General features: G+C 39.1%; 1 protein-coding gene across 4 annotated transcripts in view; it reads right to left on the bottom strand.

Moving 5' to 3' along the window:
* The window catches only part of GRB14 (growth factor receptor bound protein 14), a 104,426-nt gene that overhangs the window by 18,196 nt on the left and 67,091 nt on the right, over window positions 1-19,139 (bottom strand). For all 4 annotated transcript variants that reach the window (XM_036884269.2, XM_036884267.2, XM_036884266.2 and 1 more), the window contains 3 exons: window positions 6,902-7,023; window positions 5,074-5,148; window positions 2,271-2,408 (listed from right to left, as the gene is read on the bottom strand). In XM_036884269.2, coding sequence (XP_036740164.2) covers window positions 2,271-2,408; window positions 5,074-5,148; window positions 6,902-7,023 — 335 coding nt within the window. The remainder of the gene's footprint in view (window positions 1-2,270; window positions 2,409-5,073; window positions 5,149-6,901; window positions 7,024-19,139) is intronic.

Raw genomic sequence — 19,139 nt, 5'->3', positions numbered from 1 at the left:
TTTCATACATTCGGAACATGGGGAAAAGAGCAACCTCATTAAAATGATTAAGAAAAAGTTAAAACCTTAATCACAAAATAGGTTATTCATCCTAATATTACTAATGATGGAAAAATGTGAAAACTAGTTCAAGTGTTCAAGAAAAATCAATGCATCTGTAGGAGTTAAATGCGTCGTATGACAGAATATGAGTGGTCAAACACTTACATACTTAAAAATAAAATATTTGTTAAGGGATGCATTACTAAATTAGCAGAGCCCCATTCCATGGAGCATTCCACCACTCACACCTCAAGGAAACATACACACACACACACACACAAATAGCAACCAAGGAAAACTATCCATGAGAAAAAGGAGGAAACTGTGCAAGAACTGGGAAAATTCTTGGGAAAATACATGAAAGAGTCAAGAATTATTCCGTTCTGGCTCCTTATCTCCACTTAGGACCACTACCCAAATAATCTGGTCTCCATCATCAACTGTTTTCTGGAAATTTCCATGTAAATGCTTTAGAACCTCAGCACAACAGAACTAAGATCATCATCTTACTAAGATAGTGACCTTCTAGCAAACCTCTTATTCCATTTTTTTTCTAATAAATCACTTTCTATTTCTTTCTTGTTTTCTCCAAGAACACTTTTAAAGGCTTCCTTTCCTTTCATTATCATTTCAGCAAAACCTGAATATTTGCCATTTAATCTTGCAACTACCCTTTCTTCCCCTTTACTTCTCAGCTTACATTAAATGCCACCATCTACACTCTAGATGTGTAGACTAGAATGTGCATTACTAGAATGACCATCTAATTAATTAGCACCTGTGCCTCTAATCAATTAATATCCATCTCTCTCCCTCTTCAAATCTCTCCTTGCCTCCCTAGTTTCCCTCTCCTCACTCTCTTTTTCTTTCCCTCTCTCTTCTTGATTTTTTTAAACTCTCTATAGCCATACTAATCTTCTTATGACTTGATCATTTCAAAATTTTTCCCTGGCTTCCTGTAGTGAGTTGAATGATAGCCCCCCAAAAGATATGCCCGTGCCCTAACCCCAAGAAACTGTGAACGTGATCTCATTTGGACAAAAAGGGACTTTTCAGATTAATAAAATTAAGGATGTCAAGATGAAGTCATCTTAGATGATCCTGGTGAGCAGTGATGTCAATAAGAGACACGCAGAGAAAGAGCAGAAGGCCCAGAGGTGGAGATGAGAGAAAGGTAGCCATAGGCAAATGGGCACCTGGACCCATGACTATAGCCAAGACAGAAAAATCCTACTGAAAATTTAAAGGATCAAATAATGAGAATGAGAAATAAACAACAGATGAACATTTCCACCATAAAAGAAAATTGATATTTGTGGATTGAATGCAATATTGAGAATCGAACAGTATTTATCAGAATATGAGTGCACCTAAAAGTACAGCTGGGAAGTTACTGAACATCAATGATTATAATAACATTTGAAAAACAGCCAGAGGAAAATAACAGATTACCAATAAAGAACCAACATTGTTGTCACTGACAACAGATGCATGAAAATGAAATTCAAATCACTTCTCATAAAAACTCTAAAAAGTAGTTTTACTTCAAAGATATCAGTGAATTGCATAAAGTGCTAACACTTATAGAACACAGACCATATGGCAGAGTCGACATTGACTAGACTACAGAAGCACAGCCAACATAAAGCTGAGCACTGTGGGAATTCCGTGTACATGTGATTATGTGTGCGGGTATGAACACCTGTGTCTAAGTAACTGTATATGCAGTATATATACACAAGCACACAAACACATACATCCACTAGAATCATGACATAACTTCCTCTAGGAACTAGTCTAGCTAAGGAGACAACACTAAACCGCCCAAAGGAATTAAAGAGTGATTATGGACTCAGCCAAGTGTTACTACCTGAATCCACATCTATAGAAGTTCAGAAGTGGGAAAGATCGATAGTATGACTTGGGATAAAAAGAGAAGATATGAACTGTCTGGCCCCCAAATCTACAACCTACATTAAGGAGAAAGGGGGTGAATTCATAGTGGGGACAAAATGAGCAAGGTATGCAGTCCTGAAATAAGAACTAGATTCCATCAAAGAATGTATGCTGAAACTAGATGGGAAATAAAGCTGAATAGTGTTCAAACAGACTATGGCAAGGGTTCAGAATTAAAAAGTTATCAACTCTTAAGATCAAGTAATAAAGTCAAACCTATTTTAACTTAAAGTTATGTATGACTCATATTCTATCATGCATGTTTCAAATACCTTTGATGTTCCTTTAGTAGAAAAATATAAACCAGATCTTCTTAGAAGGAAGTAAATCTTTTTCCAGGACTTCTTTCCCTGCTCTTTTGCATGTAAGTAGCCATGGATTTCAGGGTATGTGCTTGAACTCAGAAACATCTGTAAGAAAAATTAGGCACTCTCATTATGCTTTTGAATCAATGATACTGTGGCCTTATTAATAATCATGTTAAGATGTCAAATATAAACATGTAAAATCTAACAGTGTCAATACCACTTATATACCACTAGAGAAATGATAATATAGGTACAACAGAAAATTAATCCATCTTTTGATAACCTGAGGCAAGTTCCAAATGAAAATACGTTCACAATATATACATTCAGATTGATCCGCACTGAGCCAAACACCAAAACCATAAGCTATTTGACTGCCCATTCAAAAGGTGGGACTTCATTTATGGAGTTAAGTCCTGATACTTTCCATCCTTAGCTATGATGTTCCTGAGAACCCACCAACTTCAGCTTCATTATGGTATAAGTAAGACCACAATCCTGACTTCAGTTTTTCAGTTATTACAAAGTTGAGCCAAGTTCACCTCCTAAATGAGGGTGAAGCATCTCTTTGTCCTCTATGGTTCTCCACTGTTGGTGGGCGTGGCAGGGTGTGTTTCCAAACAGAACGGCAACATCTTCCATCCCACACAATTGTTGTTCTGCAACGTGATCTTGCCACTGAACTCTGAAGAGGTGGTCTGGGCAGGGCTAGATACTGCACTGATCAATAGAATATGGCAGACGTGACAATCAGCCAGTTCTAACTAACTCTTGAGAGCTGGCTGTCCTAAGAAATATGACTGCCCTGAGGTGGTTATGTGGTGAGAAGCCCAGTGCAACTGGAAAAGCCCTGGGGCCTGAGCCGCCGTGTGGGCAGAGAGAGGCCATGTAGTGAAGAGCCACCTTAGAAGGGGATCCTCAAGGTCCTGTGATGTGCCTGGGAGGTGACCCACCATGTGGATCCTTCCCGAGCTCTTGACCCACCAAACTGTTGTGAAAACATGTGTGGGTACTTAAGCCATTCCAGTTTGGAATAGTTGGTTACACGGTCATAACTGAGACAGTGGGCATGTGCTGGTCAGGAAAATGAGACTGAAAAGAAATGCTCTGAGTGGCTGTGCTCAGCATCTTTAATAAGACAGTGGAAATGCATTAGTGTCTCATTAAAAGAGGAAAATAGGAATCCCTAACAAACAAATGCAAAGTGGAATAACTGTAAGAGAAATTATTAGCTAAAACAATGCAGCATAGTTTAAAAGGCTACTCAGGGACATGTTGATATGATAGTAGATATTTGTGTTTTTTTAAGTACATTACTAAAATTTTTTTAATTTAATGAGCTACAGATATTAATTAATTGACATGCAAAACAGGCCAGTAGGTTTTTTAGTTTGAGTGCTTTCCAAGTTATTAAACCAAACCAATTAAATTTTAAAAAGGGAGTCACAGAGGTCACACTAGAAGAAGACTTGAAAAAGAAGAAACGTTTTAAAAAGTGGAAACATTGCCTCAGTGGAGAGAAGAGGTCAGGGGCACATGCGGGGCCACCTGATTCCAAAGCTATGCTTTTTCTTGTTATAATTTAACTTAACATTAAAGTGATATAACTGTACTATAGGAGAATTTTGGAAAGGAGGCAGAAGAAAAACTCCAAGCATACACCCTGTCATAATACAGAGCTGAAGCACTGAGAGCTGGTGTCCTGAGGCACTGCTGCCAATCACCCTGATTCTGATGGGGTGTCTGAAAACTCAGTAGCATACAGTAGCTTTTAGGGAAATCTGTTTAGACTATTCATATTTCTAAAATATTTTGAAGCACAAAAATGAAATATCACGTACTAAAAAGCCCATGGAAAACAAATCTGTGATGTCCAGTATGTTTATCAATGTATTTAAATACCAATATATTTAAAGCAATATCTATACTGGAAATATTAAAAGTTTTCTTCATTACAGATCAGAGAATATTGAGTGGGCTGGGAATGCTTGGGCCTTAGATCAGCCAGCCACCATTATGCAGACATTGCTCAACAGTAACCTGTACACTGTAAAGCCTCTGATGTGAAATCTCTAGTCTATCAAGAATAAAATAACTGAAATAATTCTTTTTGTAATGACAATGTCTTGGAAAATGACCACCTAAAGCCACTGCCATTTTGGAAGAAATGAGCCCAACAAATGCAAAACTAAGGAGATTTTTAACTAAAATAATTATAGTCTTAATTCAGCTAAGATATTTCACAATTATACTCAAGTATTTCCAGCATAGTTACTGTAAATGTTAGCATATGAAACAGACATATTCTATATATTTTTCTCCTTTTGTTTAATTGCTAAATATTTTATCACAAATAGGATTGAGGGCATTTATTATAAAAGTTAATGCTAAATATCTGTTAGTAAAATGTCTATAATTTACCGGGAATTTTGATTTTTCAAGACTACCATAATCTTTAAACACATACCAGAGGCAACTTCTGCAAGTTTCCTTTCATGATACACATTTTTTAAATGCTTAAAATCATTTGACATTTGGCCGAAATTTGGAAGAATAACATTATTAGGAAGCTTTATTGGCTTAATGGATTCTTCAATTTTATTTTCCTTTTCTTTCCAATTCTTTTCTTTTCTTCTTAGTTTTACCACCACCAAAAATTAATCATTCAAGGGATAGCATTTCAAACTCTGCACACGTATAAATAGAGACCTTAGCGTTTACCTTTATTATGCTATTACTTATATATTTTAATGAAAATATATTTTACCTGCAAAATCTGTGTGGGGGATACTTCACCATTGGTTTCAGTTGCAAAAGACACCATATGCTCTGGAAAAAAATACTGACGAAAAGATGGAGGTTACATTACCCCAAAACCCATGCTAGGAAAGATTCATTTACGACCAACATAGTAACCTAAACGAAAAGTTCTTTAAATCAGTGTGTGGAAAATTCACCCAAAGTGCTTTTAAAAATGCCAGACCCTGGCTCTACCTTCAGGTTCTCTTAATGAGACAGTAGGGTAGGGCCCCAAGATCAGCAAACACCCTCACCATGCCCCACGGCAGGCAGAGTTCTGCAGACCTCAAATTCCAGAACACGGCCCTCAGGCTGACAGTGGGCCTGCTCCCACCTCTCTTGTCTGAGTCCTGCAACCACTCTAGCAGGCAAGTCCTTCTTCTCGTAGGGAAGGGCGCACCCAAGGGCACAGCCCAAGTGTAGAGGAGCCAGGACTTAAACTAGGGTAATCAGAAAATTCACTCGGAGCCATTGTTTAAAAGAGGAATTCCAAGCCTCATTCCTTGAGTGTTTAATTCAGTGAGTCTGGGTAAGTCCTGGATCCTGTATTTAACAAGCACTTTCCCGGTCCCCCAGGTCATTTTTATGAGTAGACAAGTTTGGAAAAAAATATACTACTAACCGTCCTCTAGGACAGGGTTTTTCAACAGTAGCTCTATTAACATTTGGCCTAGTAATACTGTATTTCGGGGACTGTCCTGCACATCATAGCACGTGTAGCGTCCATGCTGGCGTCTGCCTACTAGCAGCCCTTCCCACCTCTCCCAACCCCATTATGACAACCAAAAATGCCTCCAGACCCTGTCAAATCGCCCCCGACTCCAGCCTGAGAATCACGGCTCTAGGTCTACAAAAGGAATTTATAGCCTTGTTTAAATAAAAAAATACCTATGAAACTAAAAACGAGCACTAAACCATATGTCTTTAAATATGACTTCTAAGTTCTTGCTTTTAATGAAGAATCACAACAAGAACTCTATTTAATTTTTATTAGGACTGTTCTTTGTCAAAGATCATCCCATTATGTTTCTATTAATAGGTTCAAATAAAAGAGAATGTAAGAGGTCTTTCAGGGTTTGAAAATATTCTATTATGGTGTGTATCATATATTTTTCATAAAGGATTCTTTTAATCCAATTTTCCAAAACTAAGTGTAAAAATATGGTACAGCAGAGAGACAAAAACAATTTAAAATAATGAGCCCACAGGCTATTCTGACTTCTCCAGATCCCTAGTCTTCATTAGAATGTGACATACATTTATTTTCTTTTAAAGAGAACTACAATAAAAGTAGTATTTACTAGATAATGCATTGGTCTTTATCTTATTTCTACTTTGCCTAGTAATTACTGAACTGAAAACAAATAATTTAGAACAGCAAGATTCATGTCAACCTCAAAACACTCCCAACCATTATCAATCTGTTTTTCAGAAATCTTCTTATTTAAATTTCCTAAATTCTGTGAAAAGTGTTAGAAGTGTAATATTTTGGAACCAATTGAGGATGTCTAATAACTCATTCCCCAAATCAATGGTATAGTTTTTTGTTCCCTTAAAAAGCAAGAAAAAGAAGGAATAGTTTCCCAAAACCATGTATCTGGACCTCTCTGCTTATGATGACTAATCATTGTTAGCATAAGAAGAAATGTGACTATAAATTTAAAGGACCAGAATTCTTACCTACAACTTATCAAATAAGGAATTGTATTTTATTTACAGTGACTCTTTTCTTCATATAAAATAACATTAAACTGGTTCACTTATTTTCCATAACTATTAATGGGGATTTCACTTACCATTGGGTTTTTAAAGAACTCGTATTTGGCATAATTTTTTCTAAAGTATAGCTTATTTTCTTCTTCCATTCCCCAGTTAGACAGCACTTCAATCACCAGCTCATGGTCTTCTATTGTTCTTTCTGTAAAAAAATGTTTCAGTAAGAATGTCAACAGATGGATGTATAGGTTTTCTACAGGTAGATAGAAATTATATATATATATATAGATAGATAGATAGATAGATAGATGTATATATCCATAAAAATACATAAAATATATTATGTATGTATTTTTATTAAACACAGCAAAATTAAACTCAGTTCTGAAGTAGCCAGATTGATATAATTTTCATCAATTTTGAATTAGCAATGTTGATTTTTATACCAAAGCAGACTGTAACATGGAGCAAAAAATGACATAAAATGCACTTTTTGCTAATTCTCAATCTCATTTTATATCTACATAAATTATAAGTTTGATAACAAATCTGCATTAAGAATATGGGAGCTGTTCTTTTTCTCCAACTCATCACTATGCCAAAATTAAAATATCTGCCTCAAGGTTGAACAATTTACCCCATTAAGAGATGAAGAATTTTGACAGGTTCAATATGCATTTAAGATATATAATCTGGATACTTGAGAAAAATTAAAATACATGCTTTAAGAGAAAAATTTTAATGTAAGTACATACACTTTTTTAAGAAACTTAATTTCTTATGTCACTTTATACTTTCAAAACAAATGCTCAGGCATATATATTTTGTATGAACAATAAAAATAATTAGGTAGGGTGAGAAGACGCTGAGGAGGAAAGGTACTTCAATGCAATGAGCAACGACAACTTTAAGGAGGTGACTACAATATGCAAAATTCCCATTTTAATAAGAACATGTAATGTCCACAGTACTACTCATGATAGCCCCAAACTGGAAGCTACCAAAAGGCCTATCAACATGAGGATGAATAAATAAATTGTATAAAAGCACACAGTGGAATATACACAACATGCAATCAACGGTATGGATGAATTTTACAAACATAATATTAACTGAAGGAAGTCAGACACAAAGAGTACATAGGATTACATGCTTCTACTTATATAAGGTTCAACACAGGTAAAATAAACCCATGATGTCAGGAACCAAGATAATGGGAACAGCGGGTGAGTGAGGGGGGTCTGAGGGGAAACCACAGAGTATGGGAAATACTGTTTCCTGATCTGGGTGTTGGATATTCAGACATATGTAATATCTGAGCATTCACGGAGCTGTCCACATAGGGGTGGTTCCCTTAAGGTATGTCATAGTTCAATAAAAGGTAAAAGGAAAGTAACTGTGAAATTACTCATGCAAAACAGTAAAGGGAGAAGAGCCAAATAAGGCATAGGAAAATCCTGCTTTCTTTAGGTGCTTCTAGGACCTTTTTGAAAAGTATCTGTGCCTCAGAAATTCATCACTCAGTAGTGATCTGTGACCTCCAAAACCAGAACCCTTACAGTAATGTCATTCTTAAACAGAAGCTTATTCATCTGAAAGGAAGCTCTTGTAAGAGAGCTCAGTGAATATGGATGAGTTTGAGCTAAGTGTGTATAAACACTCCAGGTTCCGCTCCTAACTCCGATTGTTCTTTTTCTGCCTCCTTGAGGAGCTCCATAGCTCCTTCTCCCTCCTAAGATGCAGTCCGTGGCTCAACTTTTTTCTCCCCTTTTCTCGAAACTAATTCACTCCTCCTCTTCAGCCGTCACATCAGTCAAATTCCCTGAAGTGAAGTCTCCAGCTCCAGCTCCTCTCACTCACACTGCAGTGCTGACTGCTGGACTTCCCTCCACCTCAAAAACAGGTCATCTAAAACCAAAGTCAGCATGGCAGTTCTTCAAAATACAGCGATCCCAGCAACTTGACTTCTGAGTTTATAACCAAAAGAAGCAAGGACTGGAACAGATATTTGTACACCAATGTTCACTCACAGTAGCCAAAAGGTGGAGACATCCTAATGCCCATCAACAAATGAACAGATAAACAAAATGTAGTGGAGACATATTTAGCCATAAAAAGGAATGAAATTCTGGCACATGCTACCTCACGGGTGAACCTTAAAGACATTATGTCATGTAAAATAAGACACACAAAAGAACAGATATTACATGACTCCATTAGCATGAGATACCTAGAATAGACAGATCACACAGAGACAGAAAGTAGGGTGGTGGTTGCCAGGGACTAGGGTGAGAGAGGAATAAGGAGTTATTGTTTAACGGGTTCAGACTGTCAGCGTGGGGAGATAAAAATGTTCCAGACATGGATGGTGGTGATGGATAGCGGCTGCACAATATTATGAATGTATATGATGACAGTAAACTATATCCTTAAAAATGAATAAAATGGTCAATTTTATTTAGGTATATTGTGTCAAAATTTAAGAAAAATTGAAATGAAACGAAGTCATCTTCCTTTGTGCTCTCAAACTCCTTTTCCCTAAATTCTCCTATCTGCACTACACCATTCTGAACATCCACTCCGATACCCTCCACCCGGGATCTCCAGATAGCAGGGATTTTTCTTCTCAGCGTCTCTCATACAGCCAATAAGCCCCCACCCACTCCCACTAGCACCAGTCCAATTTAGAGCTTCACCTTATCTTAACTAGTCTCCCAACCTCTAGTTCCTCATTTTTCTAATCCAACCTGGACACTGATACTATAGCAAACCTCATAAAACATCTGTATCAATATGAACCTTCCTCAAAAAGCTTGCCTACTTCCTACTTTGCAGTCTGGCCATTATAACTTATTCATCCAGCCACCCATTCCACAACTCTTTATGGGCGGCCTTCCAAGTGTCCGACATTCCTCTTGGGGCTTGGAAGTCTGTAATAAACAAATTAGTCAGAATCACTGCTGCAAGCGTTCATTCAATAAATCAAACGCAAATCTCAAAAGGCGATGACAAACCCCACGGAGAACAGGAGACCAGGGCAGAGGGAGTGGGGAGGGCACGGGGGATCCGTCCCGACAGCTCGCCGGGGCAGGGGGCCTCGCTGAGAAGATGTCTGAACAAAGACCCAAAGGAGAAGAGGGCAGGGGAGCCAAGCAGCTTTCGAGAGGAGGGACAAAAACAAAGCCCTTGAGGCAGAAGTAAGTTGGTGTGTGTGCAGTTCAGCAAGGGGGTCAGTGTGGCTGCAGCTCAGCAAGCAAAGGGGAGAGAACGAGAAGAGGAGAGACGTCGGCTGGGGAGCTGGGCGGGGCTGGACGAGGCCCTGCAGTTCACAGGAAGGGTTTGGGCTTTCCTCCGAGTTAGGTGGGACATCATTCTGAACAGAAACATGACACGACCTGACTTACGTTATCACTGGGTCACATGGGCTGCTGAGCGGAGAACTGATTTTAAAAGGCTTAAGAGTGGAGGAAGACCACTTCATAGAGTACCGCGATTATCAAGAGAGAGGATGCACCTTGGTTTAGAGTGGTGGCAGTGGACGGACGCGTAAGAAGGAGGCAGAATCTGACAGATCCCGAAGGCAGAGCCAACAGGCTTTGCTGACAACCTGGCTAAGCGATGTAGGGGAGAGGGTAGTTATGGAAGACACTGAGGTTCCTTGCCTCAGCTCTTAGAAGGGCTGTGCTGCCGTTCGTGAGTTCTGGAGACCATAAGGAAGTGGGCTGAGGGACGGTCCAGCAGTCCGAGATACTCAGATGTCAGCATCCCTGACAATCTCTCTATCCTTACTTTTGTCTACTTCCTACACAAACCCAGCTGTTATTCTCAGGCTTACGAAACACAGGGCACACTATTAAACACACTATAAGCTAAGTACTCTATATTCTTTGCAACTACAATGGGAGAAAATTTCAACATATAAGGGCAAGATGCTTGCTTGTTTGTGTTACCAACCTATGTTTCTTTTTTTCTTTGTATCTGTTGCCTCTCTCTACCACTAAGGAAACAGCATATAGTTACCTGAATTTATTATTTACCCCAACAAGACTGACAACAATCCATAAAGCAAACAAATAATAGAAAATCAAACTGTCTGCCATTAAGAATGCAGGAAAGAGAGAGTCAAAAAAACTAATTCAAGTTATAGAAATAAAGGAAGTTGTATCTCTGCAAGTCTCAATCTGAGACCTTTTTCATTACTACATTTAATTCTTCTAATTTTTGCAGTAGGCTGAAAAATGGCCCCAAAGACATCAGATCCTAATCTCTAGAACTGGTAAATATTACCTTATATGGCAAAATCTTTACAGATGTCTGTTAATTTAAAGATATTGAGAGAAGATTATCCGGAAGCACCCAGGTTGGCCCTAGATTCAATCACGGTGTCTTTATAAAACAGAGACAGGCAGAGATCTGACACAAACAGAAGAGGTACAGGCAGTGTGACCACCAAGGCAGAGACTCAGGTGATGTGGCCACAAGTCAAGGAATGATGCAGCCACAGAAGCTGGAAGACACAAGGAACAGGTTCCCCCCAAAAGCCTCAGAAAGAGTGTGACCCTGCCAAAACACCTTGATTTCAACCCAGTGAAATTTTTCACCTCCATGTGAAAGATTACATGTCTTGTTTTTTAAGCCACTGGGTTTGCGGTAATCTGTTACAGCAGCCTTAGGAAACAATAAAATAATCTAATGAGCAAGTTATATTTCCATTGTACAGAAGATGAGCTGCAAGTTCAGAACAGCAAACTTCTCAGGATTTGAATGGCAGCCATGAGTCCGGCCCCTGGAGGATGGATGCCCTTCCCTCCGCCTCCATGACGGTTCCGTCCGCCATGCGCCCCCTGCCGCTCTGCTGAGCCTATTCAGATCTTGCTCATTCTTTCTTTATCAGCTAAAAGCTTTCCTTCTCTCGTATTCCTGCAGTTCTCATGTTTCAATTGCTTCAAATTATTTTCTTTTGAAATGTGTTCAATAAACATTTGCTAATTAAGTGAAAACAAACAACCACACTTTGAGTGTAAGGGGAAAGAAAATAACGGGCAATATTCCAAATTACATCAATCTTAAGCTCACACAAAAGTAACATAAATCGTTTGAATTTGGGCTGCATCAAAAAGAGGAAATAGAAAGGGCAGAGAAACCAGGCTGCATTTGAACAGGTATGACAGATGTGTAACAGAACTAGAGTGATATACATGGTTCTGTGGACGACTCAAATGACTAAAACCCCAGCATGCCGAATCTAGGAAGGAAAATAAAGGATATTCTATCTTCAGAAAATTTCACAGAACTGTAATACCAAGTGTTTAAACAGTACAATTACTAACATCAGGAAAATATTCTGATTACCTTCAAAAGAAAAATTTCTTCAAATAAAGCTAGCCAAAACTGGAGCGTGTGAGAAAGCAATAGACACTCTTCATTCCTCCAAACAAGATTGCTGGTACTATTCTACTGAAAATGCAGGTAACATATAAGAAAGCAAATAAACTCCAACGGATCAAATGTAGCTACAGATTCTCACCTCATTTATGCAGCTGGTAATGGAGAAAAAACTTTCTTAGAATCTGGCTTTTGAAAAGTGTATCATGTTAAATAATCTTTTTAAATGTATACATCCCATCCCAATGTGGATGTGCTATCACAGGACAACCGCCAGCCAACTCTCATTACATCAGGATTAATGCTACAATGCAAATATCCCAAGAGGCATATCTGATTATCAGTTATTCACACTGTACAGAAAATCAGTGGGTTTTTTTTTCAATGCAGGTTTCTAACTAAATACAGACCTTAATACAGGCAGGAAGCCCAACATGAAGATACAAGATCCCTAGATGGATTACTTGGGGTGGAAAAGAAAAATGTTTAAAGGGGAGGTGAAAAATTGCTGAAGGCCAGCTTTGTTTTGCTAGGCCTGAACAGAGACATTATCACCAAGACCTGAGAACAGAAAAAATAAAACAAAATCCTAGTCTAAATGGCTTCCAGTTAACCTTCTCCTAACTGTCCCTCTTTAGTTCCATTCGAAAATCAACTGAGCAATCCTACTAAGTAACATCATACACTTTGAAAATACCAGGAAGAAATGAGTGAATTCTGTAACTAGGGGCTCTTGGCTCCAATGCTCAAAAACAATGGTATTAGGGACTGTCGCCCCCTAGGAACTCAGGTATTTTTTGTTACCATTGGAGAAATGACTCCAGGGAACTTTCACATAAATTTACCATGATTCTTTTAAGGGCCTTATTATTAAAACTTCAGAAATCCATCTAGAATAGTCTGTATTAACATATGGTATTAAAACTTCACAGATACAAGTCTATTTTTTAAAGTTTTCTGAAGTATTTTTCAGGCACCAGAAAGTGCATTACCAGGATCGAATACCACTATGTAGGAAGAAAACAGGAGAGAAGCCCTCTTAAATCACTTCAAAACCACATCCAAAAAGGAGGAAAAAAGGAAAGAAAACCTCCAAAAAAGTGAAAAAAAAAGTTTCTTAAAACAAAAACAAGAGCTTCCTACCACTTTAAATGCTATTTTTGTTTAGGACACTGTCAGTGAAGCCTTATGGTAATAGGATGAAATATTATCAAATAATGATACCTATGTATAATTCGGTTTTCTATTTAATTTGCAGAAACTTTTTCTTTAAAAAAAAAAAGGAGGTGAAAAAGACAAGAAAGAAGTTTCTCCTGAAACTGTTGATTTAACTTCAAAGTCTTTTAAAAAACCTCAATCCTCCCAGAATGGAAAGTGTTCACCTGTGACCTTCTGCCCGGATTTCTTCGCTGAATCTACTGAAAGTGCAGTGTGGGGCTCAAATAGAAACCTGAGTCCTTACTCTTCTCATCACTTGATCACAGAAGAAACAAAAGTGGCTTTTAACTCTGATTCACCCAGAAAACAATTCTTTGTACACCTTTGTTACAGGAAACGCCAGGAGACAAATGTTCCTTGTACTTTGCTGTGCTAGGTAGAAACTACATACATTTTGTCAATCTTATTTTCAGATAAAAATGAACAGCTTCTGACCAACCAAAACAAAATCTGGAGAAGCAAAGAATAAAACAGGGCTCAATTTCTAAAAGGTTCCTTAACCTAAGAAAACTACTTAATACCAGCAAGATCCCCCAGAAAATTGCCACATCCCGATTCAGCTCCCGAGTACAGAGATAGGAAAATCCAGACACTTAAACTTGATGGGTATAAAGCCTTGTGGAGGATTCTTCTACAAACGGAAATAGTCCTTATATTAACTCAGACCCAATGATCACAACTTGTCTTCATAGAAAGGCTTATTTTTCCACATATAACAAAGTATTGGCATATACGTTACTGCAAGCTGACTTTTAAATACCTGAAGGGCTAAGAAACAGCATCAATATATTCTAAGTTCATAACATGTCTTTTTCTAATGTATCCCTTAAGGACTCAGAGTAAATTTCCATCTGCGCATGACATGTGATTTTTTTTAGCTTCTTTTCCAAGTCTCTTCCTTCTCTGTACTTGGTAATCCACCCTTTGAATCATGTGGTATAAATACCTTAGTTTAGTAGAGCTTCTTTCGAAAACCATTTATTTGTCCTAGACCCTGGGCTACAAGGATGTATGTATATACACAGAGTTTCAGCTCTCATGGAATTACTGCCTAGTTTAAATAATATGATTCACTATGAAGACAGCTGCAGAAAATGTTACAATGGTACAGAAGACAGGTGCTTGGCCCAACCTCGGGCTTCGGGAACATGTGTTAAGTTTTTAAAGATCTCTTAAATGAATAGCTTTTAAAATTGTGCTTACTTCTTTGCTTCTAATTACTAAAATAACAGATTACCATTATAGAAAATTTGAAGAACACATACAGATGACAATCACAATCCATCTGTAAAACAATCAATCAAGAATAAGCACTTAACATTTCAGTATATTCCCTTCTTGTCTTTTTCTCTGGATCTATATGAGTGTATGTGTGTATATATATATATATATTTGACAAAATTTAGGAAACATTGTATATATGTCTCTTTATATATATATGTGTGTGTGCATATTCATGTATTATATATTTTATTTATATGTACAAAATATAAATTCCTAAATTTTGTGAAAAATATAGACTTTTATTCAATCATCATTATAACCTTCCATTTGCCCACATCAGTCTTCAAAAGAGAAACTCCAAAAATATGATCAAAAGCTGCCTAACTTACATCTTCTGGATGTTCTGTAATTAATAACATCCCCCATTACTACAGCATTAGGTTTTATTTTTCTTATTACCTGATATTGTAAACAATCCTGCTTGAACAGCCTTGTATGTTATTTCCTACCGAAATGTGCTCGTTTCCCATACCCACCGACAGTGTGGTAGTGTTCACTCCCAGGGCACACTGACATGGTCGCTCACAGTGTTTCCTGCGCTGCTCTGTCATTTTGGAGATGTGCAATCTCTTAACAGGCATATGAGAAAGGGTGATGCCAGCAAGCATCCTATCTTAAGAAGCAGCTTCTGAGCAGCAGAGGTCTGTGCCCAGGGGCCGGGCATACGGAAGAGGCAGATGTGTCTCCCTACCTGCTCTCAGGTGGAAAGCGTGACTCCACTTCATAAGGCTGAGTGTGGGATGCTTCCAAGTGCTTCTCTCCCTCTCTTCTCTCCCCAGGCTGTGGCACTAGGTTAGCTGTCTGAGAGCTTGGAGAGCTGAGGGTTTTCATCTTACTTTGTTTTCGCAGGTACTTTTAGGAATAGCAGTTGTATTGACTGCCATTTTACACTTGAACTCCAAGTAAGCTTTGGAAGGTGGGTATCAGCTCACCATGTAAATATGGACGAAAAAGGACTTGCTGAGAATCTTAACAGCATGTGCAAAGAAACTAAGGACATACTCACATATTCCTGCACTTATGAGCAGTGCTTGAATGTATACATTTAGAGGAAAGAGGGGCGAGACACAAGGCTGCAGACAGGAGGAGTCAGACCACAGGCCCACAGAGGAGCCTGGCCCTAATGCACAGAGACTGAGGTCTGCACGCAAACGGATGACCTTGGTTTGACCGGAGGCCCGAGGACTAGCTGTAAGGCTCACATAATACCTGATGAGAGAGGCGATAAGACCTGAACTCGAGCTTTCAGATGACTGAAAAATCAGTTGGACCAGGGCCAGATTTAGTTACGGGCACTCTTTTGGTGTCTTATTTTCCATCTCCAACCAGGACACCATGTCTCCTGGAAGCTCAGGCCAGGCCTGCCTGAGTCTAAGCACAGAAGGAAGCCCAGGGCCACAGGTCCTAAAGGCCTCATAACAATTTCTGCCGGTGGTGAGGGCGGTCACAACTCCGGTACAGGTTACAAACAACTACATATCAGCTGGAGATAACAGGAAAAACACTCATGCCTCTTTGGTGGGAAAAAAAAAGAAAAAAAGAAAAAAGTGAAGGAGCAACTTCCAAGCAGCTGAGAAGCATTCCCTCACTGCTGTCTTAAAGGGACCACGTGGGTATAGCTGCACACAAAAAGTGGTTTCATTAAAAGCCTCCAGTCATTCATTTTGCTTATTAAAGCCACTCCACGATGATATTCACAACGGAAATCTCAGCTGTTCCTCGCAATGACACTAAAATACAATTAATTCCTCTTCCCGAGGAGTCCATAGGTATGCGCTTGAGGTATTGTGTTAATTGCCACTGCTTCATACCATGGCTTCAATTAGGAATCAAAATGGGAGCAAGACAAACATGGATCCCATTAAGTTCCCATTTAAGAGGACTTAAAACAAGTTTTCCCCCACCCGCCTCTTAACACTGATTGTAAAGGCAGACAGACTCCATCTGGGGAACTACACTGCCACCCAGTGGCGATGAAGTTAAACACACCAATTGCAAACCGTATTTTGTTATACTGATGTTTCAAATTCAATGTCTATAAAACTGTGTGTACAACTAGAATCACATAACATGACCCAAAATCAAGATGCTTGGCCGCCTTCAATGATTTACTCTATTAAAATTCTCAACAGCATACATTTAATACTTACAAGCAGATACGAAAAAATGGTATCGTATTCAAAGTTCCAATTGTCATATTACCGTTTATGTTGTGCACAAATTCAAAGACAAGTCATTTCCAACGTGATCCTCTTGCCCAACCAAAATAAATAGCTGGCTCTGTTATAAAGTGACTGGGGTTGGATCAGTTTGATCTCAGTAATGTCAATTACCACCTTGGTAAGGAAAATTTATCTGTTCTTGAGGGCTCAACATTTTGAATTGTACCTACAACATGTGTGAGAGAGAGAGATGGAGAGTGAGATAGAGAAAGACCACCACAGAATCCCAGGAACATTTGCCTGACCTGCTGGGGTGAGGAGAAATCAACTAGTTTCAATGGAAAATCCCAAGACTTTAGAATCTGACAGCACCTGGATTCGTACAATATTTGTACAAGGTATTTCTTCACTGAGTCTCTGTTTTCTTATATGTAAGACAGAGATTAAAAGACATACCTATACCTTGCAGGGTTGCTATGAAGCTAAGTAATGAGAGCATTGATCAAGAATTAAGGTAACCTCTCCCTCCATGCCTTGTACATATAAGATGCACATTAATAGTAGTTATTACACATACACATTCATACTAAAAACATTAATAAGATCGAAGTTTTCTTTGCTTCAGAAAATGTCACGCTGAAAACAGTTTTAGATTCCACAAACCTACTGTATTCTGAATGTCAGCTGCTCCTCCTTCTGACGTTAGTAATTCATGGTGTGTCTTAACAGATCAGGAACAATAGCAGCATGTCTGTGTACAACACAGAATGTCTCTGATACTTTCCTAAGCTTCTAGAGTGAACTAAAATGCAGAAACCCTAAACTCCAATCTATCCCATAAGTCAAAATGTCCTCACCTGTGAGGCTTCATGTTCTCACAAACACCAAACACCATGAAAGTGCAAATCATTAGTGTGAAGACAGTACAACAGAGTGTGCACAACTAGCAAAAAGGAGAGAAGGGCAAGGATCGATCCGGGAAGCCACAGGTAGTTTGATGTAAAAGGAAAAAAAAAATTGCTTAGCCTCCAAAAGGCCAAAACGTGCATTTTGCACTTCTTAGCAGTACACCTTCAAAACCAAATCGGATCATATTGCTCGCTGGCTCAAAGAGCTCCAGCTACTTTTTCTCTCACTCAGTGTAAAAGTGAAGCCCTCTGTGGCCTACGACGCAGCCTACATGAGCTGGGCGTGCGGCAGCTCTGTGAAGCCCTCTCCCGTTAACTTCCCACCTTAATGGCTCCACTGCAGAAGGCTGGCCTCCGACTGCTTCCTGAACGTCAGCACGTTGGCAGGCCTGGGCCTGTCCACTTGCTGTTCCCTCTGTCTACAGCGATCTTCCTTCTAGGTGCAAGGCCTACTCCTGTCTGCTGATTCAGGTCTCCACTCAAACATCACGCAGCCAGGCCTGCGTTCCCTCACCTTTCTATTCAAACCACATCTCCCACTGTCCACCAGGACTCCCTACTGCTCTTCCCCAGTACAGGTTCCCCGGCTTTTCAAAAGTTCACAATAGGCCGCTTCGCTTTTACGAAAGACCTACCTTAGTACCCGTTCTCACTAGCTGAAAGAAATCTGAAGAGGTTTTCACTTTTAAGAAAAAAGGTGAAAAGTGAAAATAGCATCAAGCCACGGGAGAACCAGCGTGTGCACACCACAAGTAGTGTGAGGCCCCACCAAGCTCCTCCCCAGGAGCCACACTCAGCCTCCCAGCATCGAGGCAGAGGCACCCTAGCTGTGAAATGTGGCTGTGAGCATCTGTGCTTTATCCCGATTTATTCTGTGCCTCTGTTAGCAAGATGTGTCCAGAAGTATCAGCAAAGCCCAAGAGAGGTTATTTTTGGGGTCTGGGAATGTTCCAGAATTTTTCCATAAAATCAGTGGTAATTGCCTCTTCCCTTTATGCCATTTCAGCTTATGAAAGGTTTCATAGGACCACTCTACTTCTGGATAATGGGGGAAATATGTACTTACTATCACCTAAGGGATTACAAATTTTAGTCAAGTGTCTCTTGTCTTTCTCTTCCCACTAGAATGCAAACTCCCAAGGGCAGTACTTTTTGCCTATTGTCCTCCACTGCACCCCCAGGATCCATACACAAAGTAGTCAATAAATATTTGCTACAGTGTTTGAGGATGGCAACAGGGAAAGGCAGAGAGCGCTGCTAGTTTTCAAGGAATTTGTAAAATGAAAGTAAAAAAGAACTAAAAATACTCAGGATATATTTTTAAGGTTCACACACACACACACACACACACAAAAAAAAGA

This window comes from Manis pentadactyla, chromosome 8 (genome assembly GCF_030020395.1).
Source record: "Manis pentadactyla isolate mManPen7 chromosome 8, mManPen7.hap1, whole genome shotgun sequence".
In the NCBI taxonomy this organism is placed as follows: domain Eukaryota; kingdom Metazoa; phylum Chordata; class Mammalia; order Pholidota; family Manidae; genus Manis; species Manis pentadactyla.
The sequence above is the reverse complement of the archived record's forward strand: the minus strand, read 5'-3'. Positions and strand labels throughout refer to the sequence as shown.